The sequence below is a fragment of the Podarcis raffonei genome, chromosome 16, assembly GCF_027172205.1.
Source record: "Podarcis raffonei isolate rPodRaf1 chromosome 16, rPodRaf1.pri, whole genome shotgun sequence".
In the NCBI taxonomy this organism is placed as follows: Eukaryota; Metazoa; Chordata; class Lepidosauria; order Squamata; family Lacertidae; genus Podarcis; species Podarcis raffonei.
Genome location: NC_070617.1, coordinates 8407854 through 8429592, shown reverse-complemented (window position 1 = coordinate 8429592; position 21739 = coordinate 8407854). Strand labels below are relative to the sequence as shown.

The 21739-nt window shown below is 50.2% G+C and overlaps 2 protein-coding genes and 1 long non-coding RNA gene across 17 annotated transcripts in view; 2 read left to right on the top strand and 1 right to left on the bottom strand.

Moving 5' to 3' along the window:
* The window catches only part of UBAP2L (ubiquitin associated protein 2 like), a 47350-nt gene extending 42927 nt beyond the window's left edge, over positions 1–4423 (bottom strand). For 12 of the 15 annotated variants that reach the window (XM_053368665.1, XM_053368674.1, XM_053368670.1 and 9 more), the window contains exon 1: positions 4304–4423. The gene's annotated coding sequence lies outside the window, so the exon portion shown is untranslated. Of the gene's footprint in view, positions 1–788; positions 821–3825; positions 3936–4111; positions 4190–4303 lie in introns of those variants that run through there. The other 3 variants (XM_053368668.1, XM_053368667.1, XM_053368666.1) reach the window with 3 other exon arrangements.
* Positions 4424–6224: 1801 nt separating this feature from the next.
* Positions 6225–13319, top strand: C16H1orf43 (chromosome 16 C1orf43 homolog). The gene is made up of 7 exons (XM_053368729.1): positions 6225–6406; positions 8248–8349; positions 10174–10291; positions 10396–10449; positions 10539–10705; positions 12167–12225; positions 13075–13319. The coding sequence occupies exons 1-7, from the start codon at positions 6293–6295 to the stop codon at positions 13271–13273; spliced, it is 813 nt and encodes a 270-aa protein (XP_053224704.1). The 5' UTR covers positions 6225–6292; the 3' UTR covers positions 13274–13319.
* LOC128403732 (uncharacterized) lies at positions 6708–8241 on the top strand. The gene is made up of 3 exons (XR_008327997.1): positions 6708–6904; positions 6945–7013; positions 7395–8241. It is a non-coding gene; the product is annotated as an uncharacterized LOC128403732 (long non-coding RNA).
* Positions 13320–21739: the final 8420 nt, after the last annotated feature.

The following is a 21739-nucleotide window of genomic DNA, read 5'->3' as shown; positions in this document are numbered from 1 at the left end:
ACTCACTGATAAGCTGGAGAAGATTTTGCAGAGAGAGAGAAAAGAAACTCAGAAAGAACACAGAAAGGTCCAGATAAGTTGTGTGCAGGGGAAAGCCTGAAAATACTGATATAGAGAGCTAAAGAAAATAAAGAGAGATGAAGGATGTGATGTGATGAGTTTCTTTAAAGGAGAACAGCCACTATTATCTGAGATCACAGTTTGGGCCAGGATGAAAAGCTGTTGGTTTCAGTTCACTCAGGATAATTAAACATTAGAAACAATATTTATACAATACTCAAAGCCTTTCAGCCACACTACTTCAACTATCTTTAAAATAATTAGTAAGATTGGTCAGTGCTAGGATTCCTATTATTACTATTCAGTACGAATTGATAAGGCAGTGTTGCTCTCCCAATGGAAATTTATTCCTAAATATCTGACATAATATATAAAAGATAATATCAAAGATAATCAAGAGCACTGCTGATGTTCAGCTCATAGCTTGAATGCTTAATCATTACACTAAGAAAAAGTTCCTCAGATGCCTCAAAGCCCTGCTTCACATCCTTTTCCTGCAGAAGACCCCAGGTTTAATCCCAGGTAGGGCCAGGAGACCCCTGTTGGAAACTACAGAGAGCTACTGCTACCCAGAGTGGAGACAATACTGAGCTAGCTGGACTAATGGACTGAGTAGCTTTCTGTGTTCCAAACAAAGTCTCCCAGAGCAATATGCAGTCTTCTTTTTATAAGTTTGACGGAAAGGCTGCCATGGGTCTGACAGACCTTTTAGTGATGAATACCCCCACGTTAAAGAGGAGATCTGGTCCCAGAAAGCATCTTCTGGGACTCCAAGATTCTAAGAACAAAGCAACAAGAAAGATGGTTATTGTTTGCTGGAGACAATAGATACTGGGAAAGGCCAGTGATGCTGACAGGGTGTTTAGGCTTCTGGCAACCTGAGCAGGCAAACTTCACAGCTATAGACAGAAAAACACAGGTACACACAAAAACCAAAGCAACTTTCCCTTTAGCAAAACATTTTTTTGTACCTAAGAGTGCAGTTTTCTGTGACTTAGCCCCACTGAAGTCAGTGAGATGTGGTTTGGAGTCATAGGACTGGACTGCACAGGAGATCACAATGAAAACACACTTTACAAAAAGCTATACACCTTAACCCTGAAACTTGTTTTGTGTCTACAGCAGTATATATATATATTTAGTTGTAAATATGATTTATTCATTAGTAGTAGTGGTAGTAATAACACCTAAAAAGGATCTTATCTGCTGGACTCTATTTTCTCAATATGAGAAAGTTTAGAGTATTATTTTGGTTAGTTACAAGAACTGCCTTAGGAGAGACATAATGGAAAAAGTGTTGACTTTCATTGTGTGATGCCTGAGCCCTTAAACTCCTAAAGCATGGATGGAGAACCTTTGGCCCTGCAGAGGTTGCTAAACTGCAGTTCCCATCATCCCTCAACCATTGGGCATGCTGAGGCTGATGGGAGCTGAAGTCCAACAACTTGTTCTAAAGAGCAAGGGAGGGGAAAGGAATATTACCACAAATCCCAAGCCTCAGAAAGGAGAAACAAATAAATAAACAACAAAGCAGTCACTCACTGGTTCTGTTCCTTGTCCGTGAGACAAAAATTAACAGCAGCCTAGGTTATAGAGGGATTGCTCCAAGGATTAAACTGTTCCATCTACTGTCTTTTAAAAGCGCAGAAGCTGCAAACTTAAACCCACTTACCTGGGAGCAAGCCTCATTGACCTCATCAAGGCATGGTTAGGATTGAAATGTACATTATTAAGAATCACTTTCTGAGAAGAAAGAACTTAGGTAGAAGAAGCCAGGCAGAAGAGAAGATGCTGAATAGCAAGAACAGCAGAACCACGTGTGTTTGTGCTGTGTTGATGCAAGTTCTCTGGCACAAAAAGAGGGCCTTTCGAAGGATGGGAGGCAGAAGCAGTATGATAAGCAAGGACTGGCCATGGAGCTGCAGGCAGTCAGCTTTCTCAAAGGCACCAAATCTCAACTGAAATGGCCATGTGGAAAGTGGAGGCCCTAGAAATGGTACTGGTCACTTGGAGCAGATGGCCTGGCCGGAGGGGGCAGTGATGAGAGAAGAGTGACGGAGAGCAACACAAACTCCCAAGGTTTGAGGAAAAATGAGCTAGCTGTCCTGCAATACAAGCAGAAACACCATTACGCAAACCCCACTGAGTGACATCGAATCCTCAGGAGAATGGTGGTAGTTAGCTTTTAAAGGCAGGACAAGAAGAAGCTCTGCAGTATTTGAAAGTCTCTTTTCGTAAACACCACACCCTTTGGATTGAAAGCTTCCGGCACCAAGGGAATACTGGTTCTTTCAGTGCTCCATCTGTCTGCCTGGCACCAGAGGTCTTCGCAAAGTGTCCTAGACAAAGTTGCAAGAGTAATCTGATAAGGAAGTTCAGCACCAGTGCAACACAGGCTTCGGAGACCTGGATTCGAAACACCGTTCGGTCACAATGTTCACCAAGGCCAGTTATGCTGTTTCATCCTCAAGCAAAAACAGTGAGGGTTAGATAGAGGAAGGTAACACATCCTGAATTCTTTAAAGGAAGGGCAGTATCCAAAAATATTTTTAAAATCCAAGGACGCAGCCAGGAGTTTAAGGAACAGTCCAGAAAATTATTTAGCATAATAAAGGGGGAAGTTTTATAGCCAGTTAACAGTTTATTCAGAAGTTAAGTAACACTTGCATGAGGTAACTTTATAGTAAGGGATGCACTAGCAGCTCAAACTTACAAAGTAATAAGGTGAGAAGAGTCTTGCAAGATCTGGAAAAAGGCCCATCTAGTCCTTGTTCTCAAAGTGGCAACTAAACACTTCTGAGAAGCCCACAAGATGGGCATCAGCACAAGAGCATTGATTTTTAGGAAACTGGTATTCAGAGGCCTTTGATAAGGGAGGACATAACAGAGCTATGATGATTTGTAGCCACAATGAGACTCATCTTCTGAAGTTCCAGCAGCACCGGTCCTCAGGAAACCAACATTCAGAGGCCTTTGATATGGGACGAAACATATAACCATGATGACTTGTAGCCACTGATAAGAATCATTCGCCGTAGTCCCGCTTTGTACAATGGAGTTTACCTCTTTACTTCAGCGCCCAAAGGACTGCAGCTAGAAGGAGCCCAACCTAGCTTCAGAGTTACTCACACTGCTGCAAACTTGGCACAAGCTGTTGTTTCTCCCCCCCACACACACAAAAAAAGAAAGAAGAAAGAGGAGACTGAGGAACTTTCTCTCCTCCCCTGACTTTTTTATTTTTAAATCGTTTCCACGTGCAGGTTTTTAAGGGCTACTTGGGGAATGTTTACAGATCTGCGGGCGGTAGGGACAGAAAAGAGAAGTCGTCTAACTCTCACAGTTCCCCACCGCCACCAGCCAGATTTACCAGCTTTTTACATCCTTGTGGGGAGCGGGGGAGAGAGAAACAAGCGGTCTTGGGGGGTAACGAACAATGGATCCGGCTTTCTAGAGAGGAAAAGAAAAGTCTCCCCCACCGAGATCGCAGGAAGCTCCCCCCAGGCCTGGTTGTCCGGGAAGAAGGATCAGCTTGCAGTCAAGGGTGGGGTTGTGTTTGCGGTAAAGGATTTAGAGTGGTGGTTGGGGGGGGGGAGGAGAGAGTTGGAAAGAAAGACTCCTCTCTCTTTTCCCCGGTCCACGGAGCTCTCTGGAAGCGGAAACAGCCCAGAGGGCCTCAAGGTGGGGCGAGGAAGAGGAGGAGGAATGTTTTAAAAATAGTGATGAGAGTAATAACCATAGTAAGAAGAAGGGGGGTAGTTTACCTACCCAGAGGTTGTGGGGAAAGGATCGACCTCGAAGAAGTTTGAGCGGGGGGGGGATCGGTCCCGCCTGGTTCAGCCCGACTCAACCCCTCCCTGGCCCAGCCTGGCGCGCTACGCAAGTCCCCGGCTTCGCTCTGGCCGACTAGGCCGCGGTGGCGCTCGGGACCGGAACTCTCCCCTCCTCACGCCCCCTTCCCCCGCCCTCGCCCCCTCCCTCCCTCGGAAGGCCCAGCAGCTCCACCGCCTCCTGGAACAATTCCTGCCGGCCGGACTTTCCCCCTTCTACTCACCCTCCACGGAAAGCTCCTTTTTTGAAGCCCAGGGGAAAGGGGGAAAAAATCCCCTCACAAAATATATATATACATATATAAGTATGTATTAAAGAAGGAATTTATTATTATGATATGGTGGGTGGGGGGGAAGGGGCGGGGCCGCCGCTTAAAGGGCCCGCGCGCAATTCCCGGCGCGGCCGCCAACTTTACCTGAGTCTCCACCGCCTCCTCCGCCGCCGCCGCCGCCGCCACACACACTGACAACTAACCCAACGCGGCCGCGGGGCCGCCCCTCTGCCCCCACCACGTGACGCGCGCGCGCGGGGATTGGAGGGAGGGCCGCGGCGCGGCTTCGGCCCGCGTCACGTGACGGGCGGCGGCGAGGGAGACCGGGCCACGCCCCCTTCTCTGTTGTCCGTCAAGAGTCCGCCCGCCCGCTCTTCGGCTTTATCCCGGCGTTCTTTCGCACTCTTACCCCGCCCCTCGCAGCCTCTCCCCACCCCCCGAACGTTTCCATTGGCCCCGCCTTCTTAAAGGAACCACGTGACGCCTCCCTGCCAGAACTCACATGGCCAAGGATCCAAAAGGGGAGGTGGGGCTGTAGGATAGGGGCCGTTATCATCAGCGGCCACTTCCGGGTCCCGTTGGACACGGCGGGTTTCGTAGAACTATGTTTTACTCAAGAGTAGACCCTTGTTAAAACTCATGAGCCGAAGTTGTTTATTTATTTATGTGAAGAGGCTACATCCTAATGTTTTAATGTTCTATTTTAATCTGAGCCCGGTCTTGGCTGGGAGGGCGGGGTATAAATAAAAAATTATTATTATATTTATTTATTGAATGTACTGTATTATTATATTAGTCATGTCTATTGACTCCAGTGGGTCTGCTTTGAGTAGGACTAAGCACTGGGTGCAATTCAGTGTCAGACAATCAGATGGACGGGGTACAAATAATAAAATTGTTGTTGTTGTTAATAAAACTGTTGTTGTTGTTTTAGACCTTTTTTTGAAGAGGCGGCGGAGAGAGGACTTCAGCTAGGAAACTTGTGTAGCGTAGCAGTAGAGTTTAGTTAACTATCTTTGTTTCTTAAGTTTTCCTGCTTTTGTGTTTTCTTCCTAGTTTATTAACTGCACAACCAAGAAAGTTTTCTGATTAAGTCATATTTACATATTTCTATAAATTATAAAACAATAAAAGCGACTGAATATTAAGACATGGGTTAGGGGGAAATTAGCAGTACAGTGGGTTGTTGTTGTTATTGTTTAGTCGTGTCCGGCTCTCCGTGACCCCCTGGACCAGAGCATGCCAGGCACTCCTGTCTTCCACTGCCTCCCGCAGTTTGGTCAAACTCATGCTGGTAGCTTTGAGAACACTGTCCCACCATCTCGTCCTCTGCCGTCCCCTTCTCCTTGTGCCCTCCATCTTTCCCAACATCAGGGTCTTTTCCAGGGAGTCTTCTCTTCTCATGAGGTGGCCAAAGTCTTGGAGCCTCAGCTTCAGGATCTGTCCTTCCAGTGAGCACTCAGGGCTGATTTCCTTCAGAATGGAGAGGTTTGATCTTCTTGCAGTCCATGGGACTCTCAAGAGTCTCCTCCAGCACCATAATTCAAAAGCATTCCCATCATCCCTGACCACTGGCCCTGCTGGATGTGAGACTGACAACAACCGGAGGGCCACCAATTGCCCCCTCGTAAATTAGAGAATGGGCCCTATCTCGCGCACAGATCTCCCTTTCTGTTACCTGTGTACCTACTGACCCTATCCCTTTCTCTCTGAGTTGGTCCTGCACGTGGCGACGTCCCATTGGGAACCGGAAATGCCGCTCACATTCCACTCAGTGGGTAACCCCAGCCCTTCACTCGCCCCCTGTAACCTCCCCACTAGCCGGGCCACGTGACCCTCACATTCCCAGCCCCCTCCCCAAAACCCGCTTCCCGCAGTCCAGCATTTGCTGTTATTCCGCCCCCCTCAACACACACTCTCTTTTATGTCTCCTCCCCTATATGTTATCGCCTCCTTCCGGTCACCTGACCCGACGCGCCTCTTCTCCCGCCCTCCGGAAACCATAGAGTCTGCAGTCGAGCGGGGAGGTGTTTGGGACGGCGTCACGTGACGGGGGCGCAGGCCGGCTTCGGCGCCCGCCATGTTGTGTGGCCCTTTCGGGCGGCCGGGCCAGGCCAGGCGCCAGGGCCGGGGATGGCGGCGTCCTCGACCTCCTCCTCGTCCTCCTCCTCCTCCTCCCCCCCTCCCCAGTCCAGCAACTGGCTCTCCGGGGTGAACGTGGTGCTGATCATGGCCTACGGGAGCCTGGTGAGGACAAACGCCGGGCGGGAAAGGCGGCCGGAGCGAACGCGGCTGAGAAGAGCGGCGAAGGAAGGGCGGCCCCTCTCGGGGCGCTGAAGGGAGGCGAGGCGCTGGGGGGGGGTCCCGTGAAGGGCGCGCGTGGGGGGGGGGGGAGACCGCAGCGTCGCAATGGCAACACGCGCCTCCCTTCCTTTCCCCGGGTCTCTCTTTTTGCCATTCACGCCTTTGGCCCCGTCGCTATTTCGGTTATCCCTTCATGCCTTTCTGTTCTCCCGTTTCGCCCTCACAACAACCCTGCAAGGTAGAAGCTCCCAGATTTGCCCCTGCAAGGTAGAAGCTCCCAGATTTGCCCCTGCGAGGTAGGAGCTCCCAGATTTGCCCCTGCGAAGTAGGAGCTCCCAGATTTGCCCCTGTGAGGTAGGAGCTCCCAGATTTGCCCCTGTGACGTAGGAGCTCCCAGATTTGCCCCTGTGAGGTAGAGGCTCCCAGATTTGCCCCTGTGAGGTAGGAGCTCCCAGATTTGCCCTCACAAAAACCCTGCGAGGTAGGAGTTGCCAGATTTGCCCCTGCGAGGTAGGAGCTCCCAGATTTGCCCTCACAACAATCCTGCGAGGTAAAGGGTAAAGGGACCCCTGACCATTAGGTCCAGTCGTGGCCGACTCTGGGGTTGCAGTGCTCATCTCGCTTTACTGGCCGAGGGAGCCAGCGTACAGCTTCCGAGTCATGTGGCCAGCATGCCGCTTCTGGTGAACCAGAGCAGCGCACAGAAACGCCATTTACCTTCCCGCTGGAGTGCTTTCGAACTGCTAGGTTGGCAGGAGCAGGAACTGAGCAACGGGAGCTCACCCCGTTGCGGGGATTCAAACTGCTGACCTTAAGATTGGCAAGTCCTAGGCACTGTGGTTTAACCCACAGCACCACCCGCATCCCAGATTTCCCCTCACAACAACCCTGTGAGGTAGGAGCGCCCAATTTGCCCTCACAACTCTGTGAGGTAGGAGCTCCCAGATTTGCCCCCATGACAACCCTGCGAGGTAGCAGCAGCCGGAACAGCCTACAAAGAAGCCGCGGCGTTTTGAGAAAGCTTCACAAATTCTGCAGCGGCATCAGTTTCCCCCTCACACATACCAACACGAAAGCTTGTGCTCAGTTACTAGAGAGCATGAGACTTTTAATCTCAGGGTCGTGGGTTCGAGCCCCATGTTGGGCAAAAGATTCCTGCATTGCACCGGGTTGGACTAGATGGCCCTCGGGTTTCTTTCCAACTCTAGGATTCTGCACTGGAGCAACCTTTGTTAGCCCTCTCCAGCGCTACACGGACACCTTGATGTCTTTCATTTCATCTGTGGGGCAGGTTGGACGCGTTGCAGGTCCCTCTTAGGTTGATGCCACCTGCGGAAAAAGACGGAAGTGGACCTCTTTCGGGCAGCAGAATTCCAGCTTTTTGGAGCTACAATGTCAAAACTCTTCCAGTTTCACATTCCACACAAAGGGATCCTTCTGCAGATTCAAAACTCTCACTGAATCCTTTCCATTTTTGCTTTCTTTTTCCTTGAATGGGTCTTGACTGCCTAGAACCGGCTCTGCGGGGAAACCAGCTCTTCCAGTGCTCAGTACTGTGGTGCCTTCTCACGTCTCGGGCATGATGCCCAGGTTGACGGCAGCCCCCAATTGTATCGGCCTCTTGTGCCGCAGCATTGCTTTGCTGGCTCGTGTACAATGTATTCTCACTATAGATACTTTATAAGCGTGGAGGAAGTAAATCCCTGTGGCAGATTGTGGGAAGGGGTCTAAATTGCTTCAGTTCTGTGATACTGTTTCAGCATTTTTTCTGTCCTTTTTTCCAGGTCTTTGTGCTACTCTTCATATTTGTCAAGAGGCAGATCATGCGCTTCGCCATGAAGTCCCGCCGCGGCCCCCATGTGCCAGTTGGGCAGCACGCACCAAAGGTTTGTTGGCAGGCAACCCTGTTTTAGGGTTAGAAGGGCTGGGGAACCTCGGGGTCTAGGAACTGTATGTTACCCTCCAGGGCTCTCTCCTTGGGATTCTCTTCCTACACAAGACTCAGACCAGATAAAATAAAGAGCTTCTTTGTGCAGCACATAGATCAACAATTGCACTCGCTCCACAGGAGGCAGGGAGGGCCACCAACCTGGTTGGCTTTCAAAGAGACACATTCATGGAGGATAAAGCTGTTGGTGGTTCTCCCTCCATGGTCAGAGACAGAAATGCTTCTGAATACCAGTTGCTGGAAACCCCAGGAGCCGCACTAGAAACCGAGATATGAAAGCTAGGAGCTCAGTGGCACCTTAAACCTAGGTTACGGGCGCAACAATGGAATGTCTAGGCATGCTTTTTTGATAACAAGAATGCAAAGTTGAAAATGAATGAACTGCAGCTAAAATATGGTGTTCAGTTTTCTTGAAAGGGAATGTGGCCCTCTTGACTGAAAAAGCTTCCTGGTTCTGATTGATGTATAATCCCTGGTTGGGAGCATAAGCTCCTGAAATTGAGCTGTATGAATAAAAATAAGTACTGTATTGGGGCTGGGTGATATCTAGTTTTCAACATTGTGATATATCATCAGCTAAACCATACGATATATTACAGTGTCTGAAATTGGCTGGCTTTACAGCTTTTACCGCATCGTGATTTTTGCCAGCGCCTGCTCTTGCGATTCGCCGGCGCCTGCAGGAGACAGCGGAGAGCTGAGCCGGCAGAGTTACCAGGGGCTGCAGGAATCAAGAGAAGCATTGCCTGGCTTCACGGTTTTCCCCACATTGTGATTTTTTGCCTAGCAAACACACACAGTGATTCGCAATATATTGCCAGGTCAGAAATTATGGAACTGATACAACGATATGGACTCCAGACCAGTTTTGGGCAATATGCTGATATATCACCCAGCCCTAATAAGTGTTTAGGAATGTTTCATTTAGAAAATGAAATGACTACTGACAGAGGAAAACTGTGAATGCTTGACAATATTTATTATTGTTTATTATCTCTTTCTACTATATCGTTTTGCTCAAGTCAACAAGCATTGTTCTCCCCACCCCACCCTCATTTTATTATCACAGCATGACATAAGCTGACTAGCCCCTCCCTCTTTTGCCTCAATAGGAAGATAGGAAAGTATCTTGTCCCAAGTCAGATCATTGGTCCATTTACCTTAGTATTGCCTGTCCTGACTGGAAGCAACTCTCCAGGACTTCAGGCAGGGAGCCTTTCTCTCTCAGCCCTGCCTGGGGGTGCCAGAAATTGAACCTGCTTGAAAAACAGGTGCTCTACCCACTGAGCTATGGCCCTTTCTGACGGTGCTGTTTTGCCTGCCTATGGGTTAACGCCCAGAGAAGGAGCTTTGCTATTGGTCTGTTGGATCTTCCGCATTCCTACCTGGAAGTGGCTATCTTAAAACTTCACCCAAAGCAATCACCGATGTCTGGTTGGCACTTAGAGTTGTCCCAGGAAGGGAGATGGGCAGTGCTGTTGCAATATTCATGATGCTTCATTTAAAAAGATTTTGATTGGTGCTCTCCCACTGGGGTCCCAGCCATGGGCTTTTCTTGGCTCTGCTTTTGCTGAAGACCATGGCCTTCCAGATCAGGGCTGCCACTACCATTAGGCAGCGTGAGGTAGCCTCGGGTGCCTGGTCTTTGTGTGCTACTTAGAGGGGAGCAAACTGTTAGGCTTATGGATACCTGTGGGATGTTTTGGTGTGTGTGCCGTGTGCTGTGCCCCTCACCTCTGACCCTTCCCCTTTACCTGCTCAGGGCCTGAAGGAGGAGATTGACATCCGACTATCACGGGTTCAGGACATCAAGTATGAGCCCCGGCTGCTGTCCCACGACGACACTCGCCTCCTTCAATTGGAGTCGCCTCGAAGCCCATGTACTGTTTCCTAATTCACGCCAAGGGGGTGGGAGAAGAGGGCATGAACGTTCACAGAGATGCCAAACTGACTCAGGCCTCTGGGCTGTCTTTTTTTATTGCAGTTTGCTATAACTACATGTACAGGATGAAGGCCTTGGATGCCATCAGGGATTCAGGTAAGCAAACAAATGTTAAGCTGGCTGGCTTGGTGGCTGCAGTTCCTGCTCTTATTCACACGCTCTCTGTTTCCCCCTACACACCATAGAGATCCCCTTCTCCTCTGAAGGCAGGCACTCCAGATCCTTGATCGGGAAGAACTTCCGGGCCTACCTGGTGGACCTTCGGAACTCCAGCACCCCCTTCAAAGGCGTCCGCAAGACTTTGATTGACATACTCCTGGATGGGTACGAGAGCGCCCGTTACGGCACAGGGGTGAGTAGTCTCTGCCCAGAGTGTTAGGGACTCTGGGACTTCAAAAGCATCTTGAGAACTCCTGACTGCGCTCCCATCATCTCTGACCGTTGGCCGTGCTGACTGCCGAGGTTGATGGGAATCCAAGAACGTTGTTAAACCACAACTCCTTTAATCCCTGAGGGCGTAGGGCTGGGGGAAAGTGATGCACCAGCACTGAAAGCATTGGCTTCTCCTTGTCCGCCTGTGGCGGACAGCCTTAAAATGGGCCCTGCCCCCTTTCCCCTTTAGATCAGGGGTAGTGAACATTGGGGGGGGGACACAAATATAACCTTTATCTGGCCCTCTGGATTCTCCTCTTTTCCATCCATATGCCCCAGCTGCCTGATTTGTGCCCTTGTTTGATATTTTTGCCCGGTGTCCTAGAACTTGCTTCTCTGGGTGGTGAATCAAGAGTGCTATGTGTAGGAACTATGCGCTGTGGGTTAGACCACAGAGCCTAGGACTTGCCAATCAGAAGGTCGGCGGTTCGAATCCCCGCGACGGGGTGAGCTCCCGTTGCTCAGTCCCTGCTCCTGCCAACCTAGCAGTTTGAAAGCACGTCAAAGTGCAAGTAGATAAATAGGTACCACTCCGGCGGGAAGGTAAACGGCATTTCCGTGCGCTGCTCTGGTTCGCCAGAAGCGGCTTAGTCATGCTGGCCACATGACCCGGAAGCTGTACGCCGGCTCCCTCTGCCAATAAAGCGAGATGAGCGCCGCAACCCCAGAGTTGGCAACGACTGGACCTAATGGTCAGGGGTCCCTTTACCTTTACCTAACATTTTACATCTGTTGCCCCATCCACTTTTGCCGTTGGCCCCGCCCACCGCTGGCATGTGTTACCCAGAAAGGAATGCAGCTATTGGGGGGGGGATCCCCAGCTACCTGCTTTTGTTGCAGGCGTTCACTTCCTTGGCGTGATCAGAGGTGGCATTTCTGTTTGTATGCGTATTTAATCTGTGTCGACTGTGGTAGCAGCCAGGATAGCCTTTTGCTGTGACAACAGTGTTGATAGACACAACAGCCAGCTGACAGAATCCACATGTTCCTTGCAAATCATCTTTGCCTTCAGTTTGGGACGTGTGTGTGTGTGTATGTGTTTGTATGGTGCACAGTGAAAGATGCCCTGACTCCCCATCCCCATGATGTGTGTGCTGCTGACAAGGCCACCTTTTGCCTCTATCTTTTGTCCCTTCCTTCTCCAATGCCCAGCTAAACGGGGTTGGAACACTCCGCAATCAGCTGTTCTCTTGGAACCAGAAAGCTACATTTCTCTATGAAACGGGCTGATGCTGTTGTACTCTGAATTCTTTATGTCGTCTTTTTGCCTCTATGCTTCATTGGCGGGAGGGAGAGTGAGATGTTCCGGGGCAGGCATGACCCACAGTGCTAAACCACCTGATATTCTTGACCCACTTTTGTGTGTTTGTTTGTTTCCCAGACTTTCGGGAAGACGGAATTCCTCAAGTACCAGGAAGCTCTGTATGAGCTGGCGGCAATGTAAGTCCTGGGGCTGGGGTTGTTCTTTTGATAATCGCCTTCCATCTGGGAGAACTGTGCAGTGTGCTGGGAGACCTGTAAATCCCTCACACAAACCAGCAACACTTTGCATAGCTCAGCGGTAGAGCATCTGCCTTGCAAAGGGAAGGTCGTGGGTTCAAATCCCGGCATCTCCTCTTCCCAAAATGAACAAACCCAAGTTAGTTGCATCTATGAGCTTCACTAGGGGACGCGGGTGGCGCTGTGGGTTAAACCACTGAGCCTAGGATTTGCCGATCAGAAGGTCGGCGGTTCAAATCCTCGCAACAGGGTGAGCTCCTGTTGCTTGGTGCCTGCTCCTGCCAGGTAACATAATGCTTTGTTTTCGCAGTTGTATGCATTTTTATGCCTCGATACCTTCTGTAAGTGAGGGACGCAGGTGGCGCTGTGGGTTAAACCACAGAGCCTGGGGCTTGCCGATCAGAAGGTCGGCGGTTCGAATCCCCACGACGGGGTGAGCTCCCGTTGCTCGGTCCCTGCTCCTGCCAACCTAGCAGTTCGAAAGCACGTCAAAGTGCAAGTAGATAAATAGGTACCGCTCCAGCGGGAAGGTAAACAGCGTTTGTGTGCGCTGCTCTGGTTCGCCAGAAACGGCTTAGTCATGCTGGCCACATGACCCGGAAGCTGTACGCCAGCTCCCTCTGCCAATAAAGCGAGATGAGCGCCGCAACCCCAGAGTCGGCCACGACTGGACCTAATGGTCAGGGGTCCCTTTACCTTTACTATGAGCTTCACTGGATACAGCGCTTATGCAGCCGCTCTCTAATCCGGCAACTGCTCATTTCCCTGTCCCCCTCTCTTCCGGCGCAGCATCAAGGCCCGAGGAGGCAGCAGCCAGCGGCAGCACCAGTCCGCAGCTAAGGACCTGACCCTCTCGCCTGACCTTTCCGGCCCAACCACCATCCAGGTCACCTACCTACCTTCCAGCCAGAAGAGCAAGAGAGCCAAGCACTTTCTGGAGCTCAAGAGCTTTAAGGACAACTACAACACGCTGGAGAGCACCCTGTGATCCTCACCCTCCATGCACAATGGGGCCAGGGCTTTCTCCCTTCTCAGAGGCCTGCCAGGACCAAGAAGACTCTTCTCACCCTGCCGTTCTTATTTTGCCTGCGCACTTGGGCTGCCATTAGCTGCTGCCAGGTGGCGTTTCAGTGGACAGTCCTGTGTGAAGCATGTTGCTGCTTTGGGGTGGGGAGCGTCCTGAGTTTTCCCTTCCCTCTCCCACCCTGTGTGGTCTTGTAAATATATCAGTCAGTTACCTCTTTTATTTATTTAAAAAGACACAGCCTCCCAGGCACGCCTCTCTCTCCCTACTGCCCGCCGAAGGCACCAAGAACGAGCAGAGGACCTTCTTTTAGCCATTTTATTAACTCTGGCGCCTCGTCCTCCATCCTCTTTCACCGTGGGGACATTGTTTCTGTCCTTTCCCCCCTTTCCCAATATCATTTCCCTCTCTCAATTCTTCCCCCATTGCTTTGCCTTGCAATCTTCCCCATCTCTACCTTCCAACCAGCGAGGAAGAAGCGAAGGTCTGCAGCCACGAGCGCAAGAGGCAATTAGGTTGTAAAACAGCCACGTTGGGACCGCTGTTTCTCTGCAGTGCCATTTTGGAGTGTCGCGACGAAACGGCTGCTTGCCGCCGTGGGTCAGGCCGGGGCCCCTGTTTTCCTTTTTGTCTACTTGCCGTTGATGCGCTGGAACGTCAGTGTCCCCCACACGACCGAGGGGGTGTCCCATTCCCCCCTACCAACCTGGGTCTCAGCACAACAAGCTTTGCTTGCCCCCCTTCAGCCTTGAGAGAGAGCCGGCCTGTCCTTGTCTCTTTCTGAAAACGTCTCTTTAATAAAGCAGACACTTGCACAGCCATGGACTACTGGTTATCTCTTCTGCAAAAGAGCAGTGCTGACTTGGATGAGGCTCCCAGGCCCATCACTTTCTCCATCTCCAGGAACTTTGAGTCACACCTGGAAGGGCCTCCTAGGATGCGCATTGTGTCCCCTCCACCACATTGCCGTTGAAAAAGATTCCCCGCCTCTGCTTTTAAAAGACACAAGTGTTGACTGGTTCCTACTTCAAGGAGAGAGTAAGCCCGCAAGAAGAGCACAGGAAAGCTAAGGACTTAGAGAGAGGGACTTCCCCATGGCTGCATGAGATTTGAAGGTGGGAGACAGACTTGGTTGTCCTCACACAAGCACATACGCTTTCTTCCTTGTTCTCTGGGACTTCAAACTCCCGATCTTGGAGCTGCGTCATCCTAAGCCCACATGGTTTGTGTTGCTCTGGGCTATATCAAGGGGGGGGGTAAGGCGCCTGTGGCCGTCTACATGCTGTTAGACTACAACTCCCATCATCCCCAACCATGCTGGCGGGAGATGTAGTCCAACAAAATGGCGGGCCACAGGCTCCCCTTCCCTGCTTTAATATGTGACCCGTGATTGGTTGGGACATGTGTCAGTTCAGGGGTGGAGAACCTATGGCCTTCCTCCAGATGTTGCTAGACTCCCTACTCCCATCATCTGTGTCCGAGTCTAATGGGAGTTTGAGTCCAACATCATCTGGAAGGAGGGTGTCGTCCCTCCATCCCTGCTATATCGGGAATAAAGGCCAGATTTCCACTCTCATGAAGTTCTGAATGTGTTCGCTCAGGGGCCTTTATTCTTCAACATCAATAACTGAATTTAAAACTCTGTGAAAATTTGCATTGTATTTCAACAAAGCCAAAATTCACACTGCTCCCAAATTTTGAAGTGTCCTCTGGCCCAGGAATTTAGATGAAACTGCATATACTGGGAGGGTCCATTTTATTACCATCTATTAGCGATGGTAACATACACAAGTGTGTTGTATTTGGGGAAAGTGTGCTTTGCAAAGTTATATGGAAATGTGTGTATTTTAGGAGGAATAAATGCCAGTTTTCATGACTTTTTAAGAAAAATGTGTAGAAATGGAAAAACGAGAAACCTAAAGAGAAACCGAATTTGACATGTTTGCCCATCCTTACCGGCGTGTTTCCTGTGGTCGTCTAAGAGGGGGTCACCCTTGTGCCAGAGTTCGCTCCTTTTGGTGGCAGTCCGTCGAAGTCAGGCAGACACTGCACGTCCTGCCCTGTGCATTGGACAATGCTGAGCCAACAGAAGAGTCTGCAGGATCAGGCCAAAGGCCCATTTTGTCTGACATCCCGTTCTCACAAAGGCTAACTGAATGCCCCAATGAGAGCGCCATGAAACCATGCAGATCCGGCCCAACGCTGTGATTCTCTATGTTAATTCATTCCTGTTGCAATCAGCTACAGACCACTGGGGCTTGTTACCCTTTCTGCGGCCAGCAGATGGCAACTTTTCTCTGAGAAATGCAGCTGGAGGATGCTTCCAGCCCTATTGCAGCCAACCCATGAGGGTCTTGTTCCGGGGCAGAGTTCTCCACAACCTTCGGTCCCCCAACTGACGTTGGACTCCCATCATCCCAAGCCTGCTTGAAGGGAGCTGTGGTTCAGCAGCAGCTGGCAACCCCAGGTTGAAGAAGGCTGGTGGAAGAGGCAAAGTGAGTCTCAGGAAGTGAGGAGTCTTGGAATGGATCTCTCTGGCAAAACACATGCTTTGCATTGGGCAAATCCCAGGTCTCACTCAGCATAAAAGAGCTTGGTTCCTCTTTAAACTAGACGTCTGTTTTGCACGCTGCAGACTTGAATCTTACATTATTCCTAGAGGAAAGTCTATAGATTCAGTGACAGAGCACAGGCCTTGAATGCAGAGGGGCCCGGATACAATCTTCAACATCTCCAGGTTAGGGCTGGGAGTACCTCTTGCCTGAAACCCTGGAGAGTCCCTGCCAGTCAGTGCAGACAATGCTGAGCTGGATAGACAAATGATACCCACTCCATGGGACGCAGGTGGCGCTGTGGGTTAAACCACAGAGCCTAGGACTTGCCGATCAGAAGGTTGGCAGTTCGAATCCCTGCAATGGGGTGAGCGCCCGTTGCTCGGTCCCTGCTCCTGCCAACCTAGCAGTTCGAAAGCACGTCAAAGTGCAAGTAGATAAATAGGTACCGCTCCAGTGGGAAGGTAAACGGCGTTTCCGTGCGCTGCTCTGGTTCGCCAGAAGCGGCTTAGTCATGCTGGCCACATGACCCGGAAGCTGTACGCCGGCTCCCTCGGCCAATAAAGCGAGATGAGCGCTGCAACACCAGAGTCGGCCACGACTGGACCTAATGGTCAGGGGTCCTTTACCCACTCCATACAAGGCAGCTTCCTATGTTGGTTCACAGGGGCACCCCCGTTTTTCCATCTGTGTGCCATCAGTTGCGATGAGTGCCAGCTGCTGCTTGTCCGAACCCAAGGCGTTTTGCAGCCGGAGGTGGAGGTTGGCAATGGGACAGTGTCTTCCATCACACCTAAGGGCATCAGGCTTGATTAAAGGACACAGGGCTGTGGGGGGGACGAGAGTTACCGCCTCCCCTGTCTGAGGCAGCCCATCACTTTGCCTAAGGGTAGAGACGGCCCTCGATTCCAGGTTCCAATACAACCAATACCTTGGTTGTCAAATGGCTTGGCTCCTGAACAAATCGGCTCCCGAATGCCACAAACCTGGAAGTAAATGTTCCAGTTTGTGGACATTTTTGGGAAGCTGAACATCCGGCACTGCTTCCGCTTGAGTTCAGGAAGCTCCTGCAGCCAATCGGAAGCCGCACCCTGGTTTTCAAACGGTTCCGAGAGTCGAACAGACTCCCAGAACAGTTGTAAGTTTAAAAACCAAGGTACCACTGTACAAACGTCCTCAGGTTTTCAGATGAGCACAACTGCTTTGTTAGTAGAATTTGGCATACATTGTGCCCAGTACTACCGGGGACTGTGTGTGCTTGTGAGATAAATGTTTGCACTTTCTGATTCATTTTATTTAGTCGCTCACCATGTTCATTTGTGGAATTTTCATGAATAACTTGGCATTTGAATTTATTTATTTTTTAAAAAAAAGTTTAAGGGGATATTTTGTTCCCCTCTTAAATAATGCCACTTTTGATGCCACTAGTTTGGTTTCGCATGGTTTTGGATTTGGAGAGTAGTCAGTTTGAATGATACCTGTGGTCCCTTCCACTCCTGTGATCCTTCGCAAGAGAGGGTAGAATCTGTATGAAGAAACCAACCAAACCAGCCAATGGCATTTGCTGGCCAGTTAAGTACCACCATTTGCATGGCCAAAGAGGTTACCCTGTTGCCATAGAGACAAATGAAGGGAAGAGGGGACAGCTCTCTCGCCTAGCTGGAAGCGACATCACCTTGTAGGGTAAAAGAACAACAGCCAGAGTTGTGCCGGATGCTGGAAACTGGGGACACAGAGGAATGTCTGCTCCGAGTTGGACCCAAAGTGGAGTTTGAAGCTTCCTGGGAAACCTATTGGAGGAGGCAAACTCTGCTGAAGTGTTAATGCTCTGAGCCTCGCTGTCCTATGCTCTGGTTGTAAAGGTAAAGGGAGTCCTGACCATTAGGTCCAGTCGTGGCCGACTCTGGGGTTGCAGCGCTCATCTCGCTTTATTGGCCGAGGGAGCCGGCGTACAGCTTCCGGGTCATGCGGCCAGCATGACTAAGCCGCTTCTGGCGAACCAGAGCAGCGCACGGAAATGGCGTATACCTTCCCACCAGAGTGGTACCTATTTATCTACTTGCACTTGGACATGCTTTTGAACTGCTAGGTTGGCAGGAGCAGGGACCGAGCAACGGGAGCTCACCCCATTGCGGGGATTCGAACCACCGACCTTCTGATCGGCAAGTCCTAGTCTCTGTGGTTTAACCCACAGCGCCACACGCTCTGGTTGTACATACGTCCAAATAAAACAAAATGTCATAAAGGCACCGCAAACTCTGTTGACCTTGATTCCAAGAAACCCAAACTCTGGAGTCTCTTTGGTAGGGTGTGTGCAATGGCATTTTACCCTGTTCTGATTAGAAATGGCACGTCTTTCAGAGCAGACCCCCCCTCCCCTCTGAGATGCTCTGCCCACCCCCTGTATCTGCCGTTCCCCAATCGCCCACCCCGCCGACCTTGATGCTTCTCTGCTCTAGGGCCCATCAGCGCCTGGGCTGGTTCTGGATATTGACAAGGGCGAGCGGAATGGGGGCAGGCCCCCTGCTCATTACGCAGGCTGTCACCCCGGATCACATCAGCCCTGCCATGCACGAGGAGCAGGCAGAGCGTTGGCACCAAATCAGGCCGTCAGGCTTGGAGATCAGACCCCAAATTCTTGCCCCTGCCAGAGCTGGCCCCAAGAAGCAGTCAAATAAGGTTTTGGGAAGGCAAATGTTGATCTAGGCACACCCTAGAGAAGTCTAATACGCTTAATACGCTTGGGAGCGTATTAAGCAAGGTGAATGGGTCTCTGAGCATGTTCAGAAGGCTGTAATCCTACATGCCAAGAGTCGCTAGCTTTTGGGGACACATCTGGATTTTTGAGCGATAGGGCTATAGCCCCTCCAGTCCCTTCACTCCCCCTCCCCCAAATAAACCCACCACAACCTGAAAAAGAGAGGGCACCTCTACACACTTTTCCAAAGTATCCGGGTAAAAGTGGGATCCACTAGAATTAGTCTGGGACTTGGAAAGCACATAGAGCTGAAACAGGAAGTGGTAAACAGTGCCCTCTCAACTTCTTTCTTGTTTGGTTCACATATTTGTTCAGTAAGAATGTTGGGGCTTTTTAATTTGGAGAAACAGTGAGTAGTGGGGACAAAGGATGCAAAAGTTGCTGAGCTATTTTTTCAAAAACTAAAAAAAAAAGTTTTTGAGCATATTTATAAGGAAATCCACCCAAATCTACACCTCCAACACGGGTTGCCATACGTCCAGATTTTCTCAGACATTTCAATTTTTGTCTGGGCACTGTTTCTGATGGATGAATCCTGGCTACGTCTGGGAAATTCTAGACTTACGGTAACCTTAACATTGACACATCAATTGCTCAGGTTGTACTGGATGTATCTGTGACTAAAACTGTATCTCCACTGACCTTCATGCCAAGGAAACTGAACTCTGGGTAATCTCAGTCACACCTGGAGTTGGGTTGTGTGCCACACTGGTGTCAGAAGTGGGATCTGGAGGAGGAGGTGTCGGCCCCTCCATCCTATGTCAGGTTGTATATATATGTAAATAAAACCATCGATCCCAAGGACACCACCGTCTCCATTGACCTTCATGCCAAGGAAGCTGAATTCTGGGTAATCTCAGACACACCTGGAATCATGCTGCTTGGAGATTGGGTTGTGTGCCACACTGGTGTTAGAAGTGGGATCTGGAGAAGGAGGTGTCAACCCCTCCATCCTATGCTTAGGTTACATGTGTTTGTGTGTGGTTGTGTGTGGTTGTGTGTGTGTGTGTGTACAATGGTACCGCGGGTGACAGACGCTTCAGGTTACATATGCTTCAGGTTACAGACTCCACTAACCCAGAAATAGTACCTCAGGTTAAGAACTTTGCTTTAGGATGAGAACAGAAATTGTGCTCCAGTGGCGCGGCGGCAGCAGGAAGCCCCATTAGCTAAAGTGGTGCTTCAGGTTAAGAGCAGTTTCAGGTTAAGAACGGACCTCCGGAATGAATTAAGTACTTAACCTGAGGTACCACTCATTGCTAACCATTGATCCCAAGGACACCACCGTCTCCATTGACCTTCAGGCCAAGGAAACTGAACCTTGGGCAAGTACAGGAATATCTTGGAGCTTCTCATCCACAGAGACCTTACACCGACCAGGAGTTTTACTCTACCCACACTCCAGCCTCAACATACACGCATGCAGACGTGCGCCACAAACTTGTAGAGGGGACCGAAATGTTCCCTGCATTTAGCCACTGTAACCCTCCCTTCTCCCAGCCCACTGCCCCCTTCCCAAGGTCGGCCATGTACTACGCACCGAAGCATGCCCCGCCGTAGCCGCAGGGGAATCTCCATCAGCAGATGGGCCGAGCGGATCGATGCATCAGTGGAATATAGCAGTGGAGGGGAAGGGAATTGGCTGTGCACTAATGGGGTGAATTATGGCTGGAGAACACACTGCATTAGTTAGTTCCCTGCCTCTTGGCACCTGCCTTGGAAAAAGAAGGTGCAGTTCTGTACACAGGGCTGAATGCCACCTGAGTCCTGCTCACTGCAGACCTGTCTAAATTGATGGATTCATTACGTTACATTTCAATTTTAATTTGTATACAGTGGTACCTCAGGTTACATACGCGTCAGGTTACAGACTCCGCTAACCCCAAAATATTACCTCGGGTTAAGAACTTTGCTTCAGGATGAGAATAGAAATCATGCTCCGACGGTGCGGCGGCGGCAGGAGGCCCCATTAGCTAAAGTGGTGCTTCAGTTTAAGAACAGTTTCAGGTTAAGAACGGACCTCCGGAACGAATTAAGTACTTAACCCAAGGTGCCACTGTACTGCCTTTCTATGACTCTACACTAGGCAGTTTACAAGCCGAAGAAAAAACAAAGATAACTTTCAATAAAATGGTTATTTCCAAGAGAGTGGAGCTCTAAGCTATAGCTTGTTTTGCTTATATGTAAATCCGGCACTGGTCTCTGTCTCCAGGCACTACGGTCCTCTGCAGGGGATTCCCACATAGCAGGGCTGATGTTGCCAGCCTTGATGTCATGTTGGCGGACATCTTTGTAAAACAGAGTTAGTCTGCTAACAGGCCTGAAGCCAGTTAGTTCCCCATAGAACAGGGGTAGACAACCTAAGGCCCATGGGCCGGATGTGGCCCATTCGCCTTTTCAATCTGGCCCACGGACGGTCTGGGAATCAGCGTCTTTTTACATGAGTGGAATGTGTCCTTTTATTTAAAATGCATCTCTGGGTTATTTGTAGGGCCTGCCTGGTGTTTTTACATGAGAAGACTGTGTGGTTTTACAATGGTACCTCGGGTTACAAACACTTCAGGTTACAGACTCTTCAGGTTATAGACTCCGCTAACCCAGAAATAGTACCTCGGGTTAAGAACTTTGCTTCAGGATGAGTATAGAAATTGCGCGGCGGCAGTGGGAGGCCCCATTAGCTAAAGTGGTGCTTCAGGTTAAGAAAAGTTTCAGGTTCAGAACAGACCTCCGGAACGAATTAAGTTCTTAACCCGAGCTACCACTGTATTTAAAATGTATCTCTGGGTTATTTCTAGGGCATAGGAATTTGTTCTCCCCCCCCCAAAAAAAAATACAGTCCAGCCCACGGCTGAAAAAGGTTGCTGACCCCTGCCATAGAACATGTCTTTGGCGATCTTTCCATCTTCCATTCTGTGGACCAAGCCAGAGTAGAAACTCCTGAGACAGGAGGGGTGTGAATATGCTGGAAATGTGGAGCACATCCTTCTCTGAGACACTGCCCTGCCATGGGACGCCCAAAATCTTCCAAACACAGTACTTACAGGAGGTAAAGGTAAAGGGACCCCTGACCATTAGGTCCAGTCGTGGCCGACTCTGGGGTTGCGGCGCTCATCTCGCTTT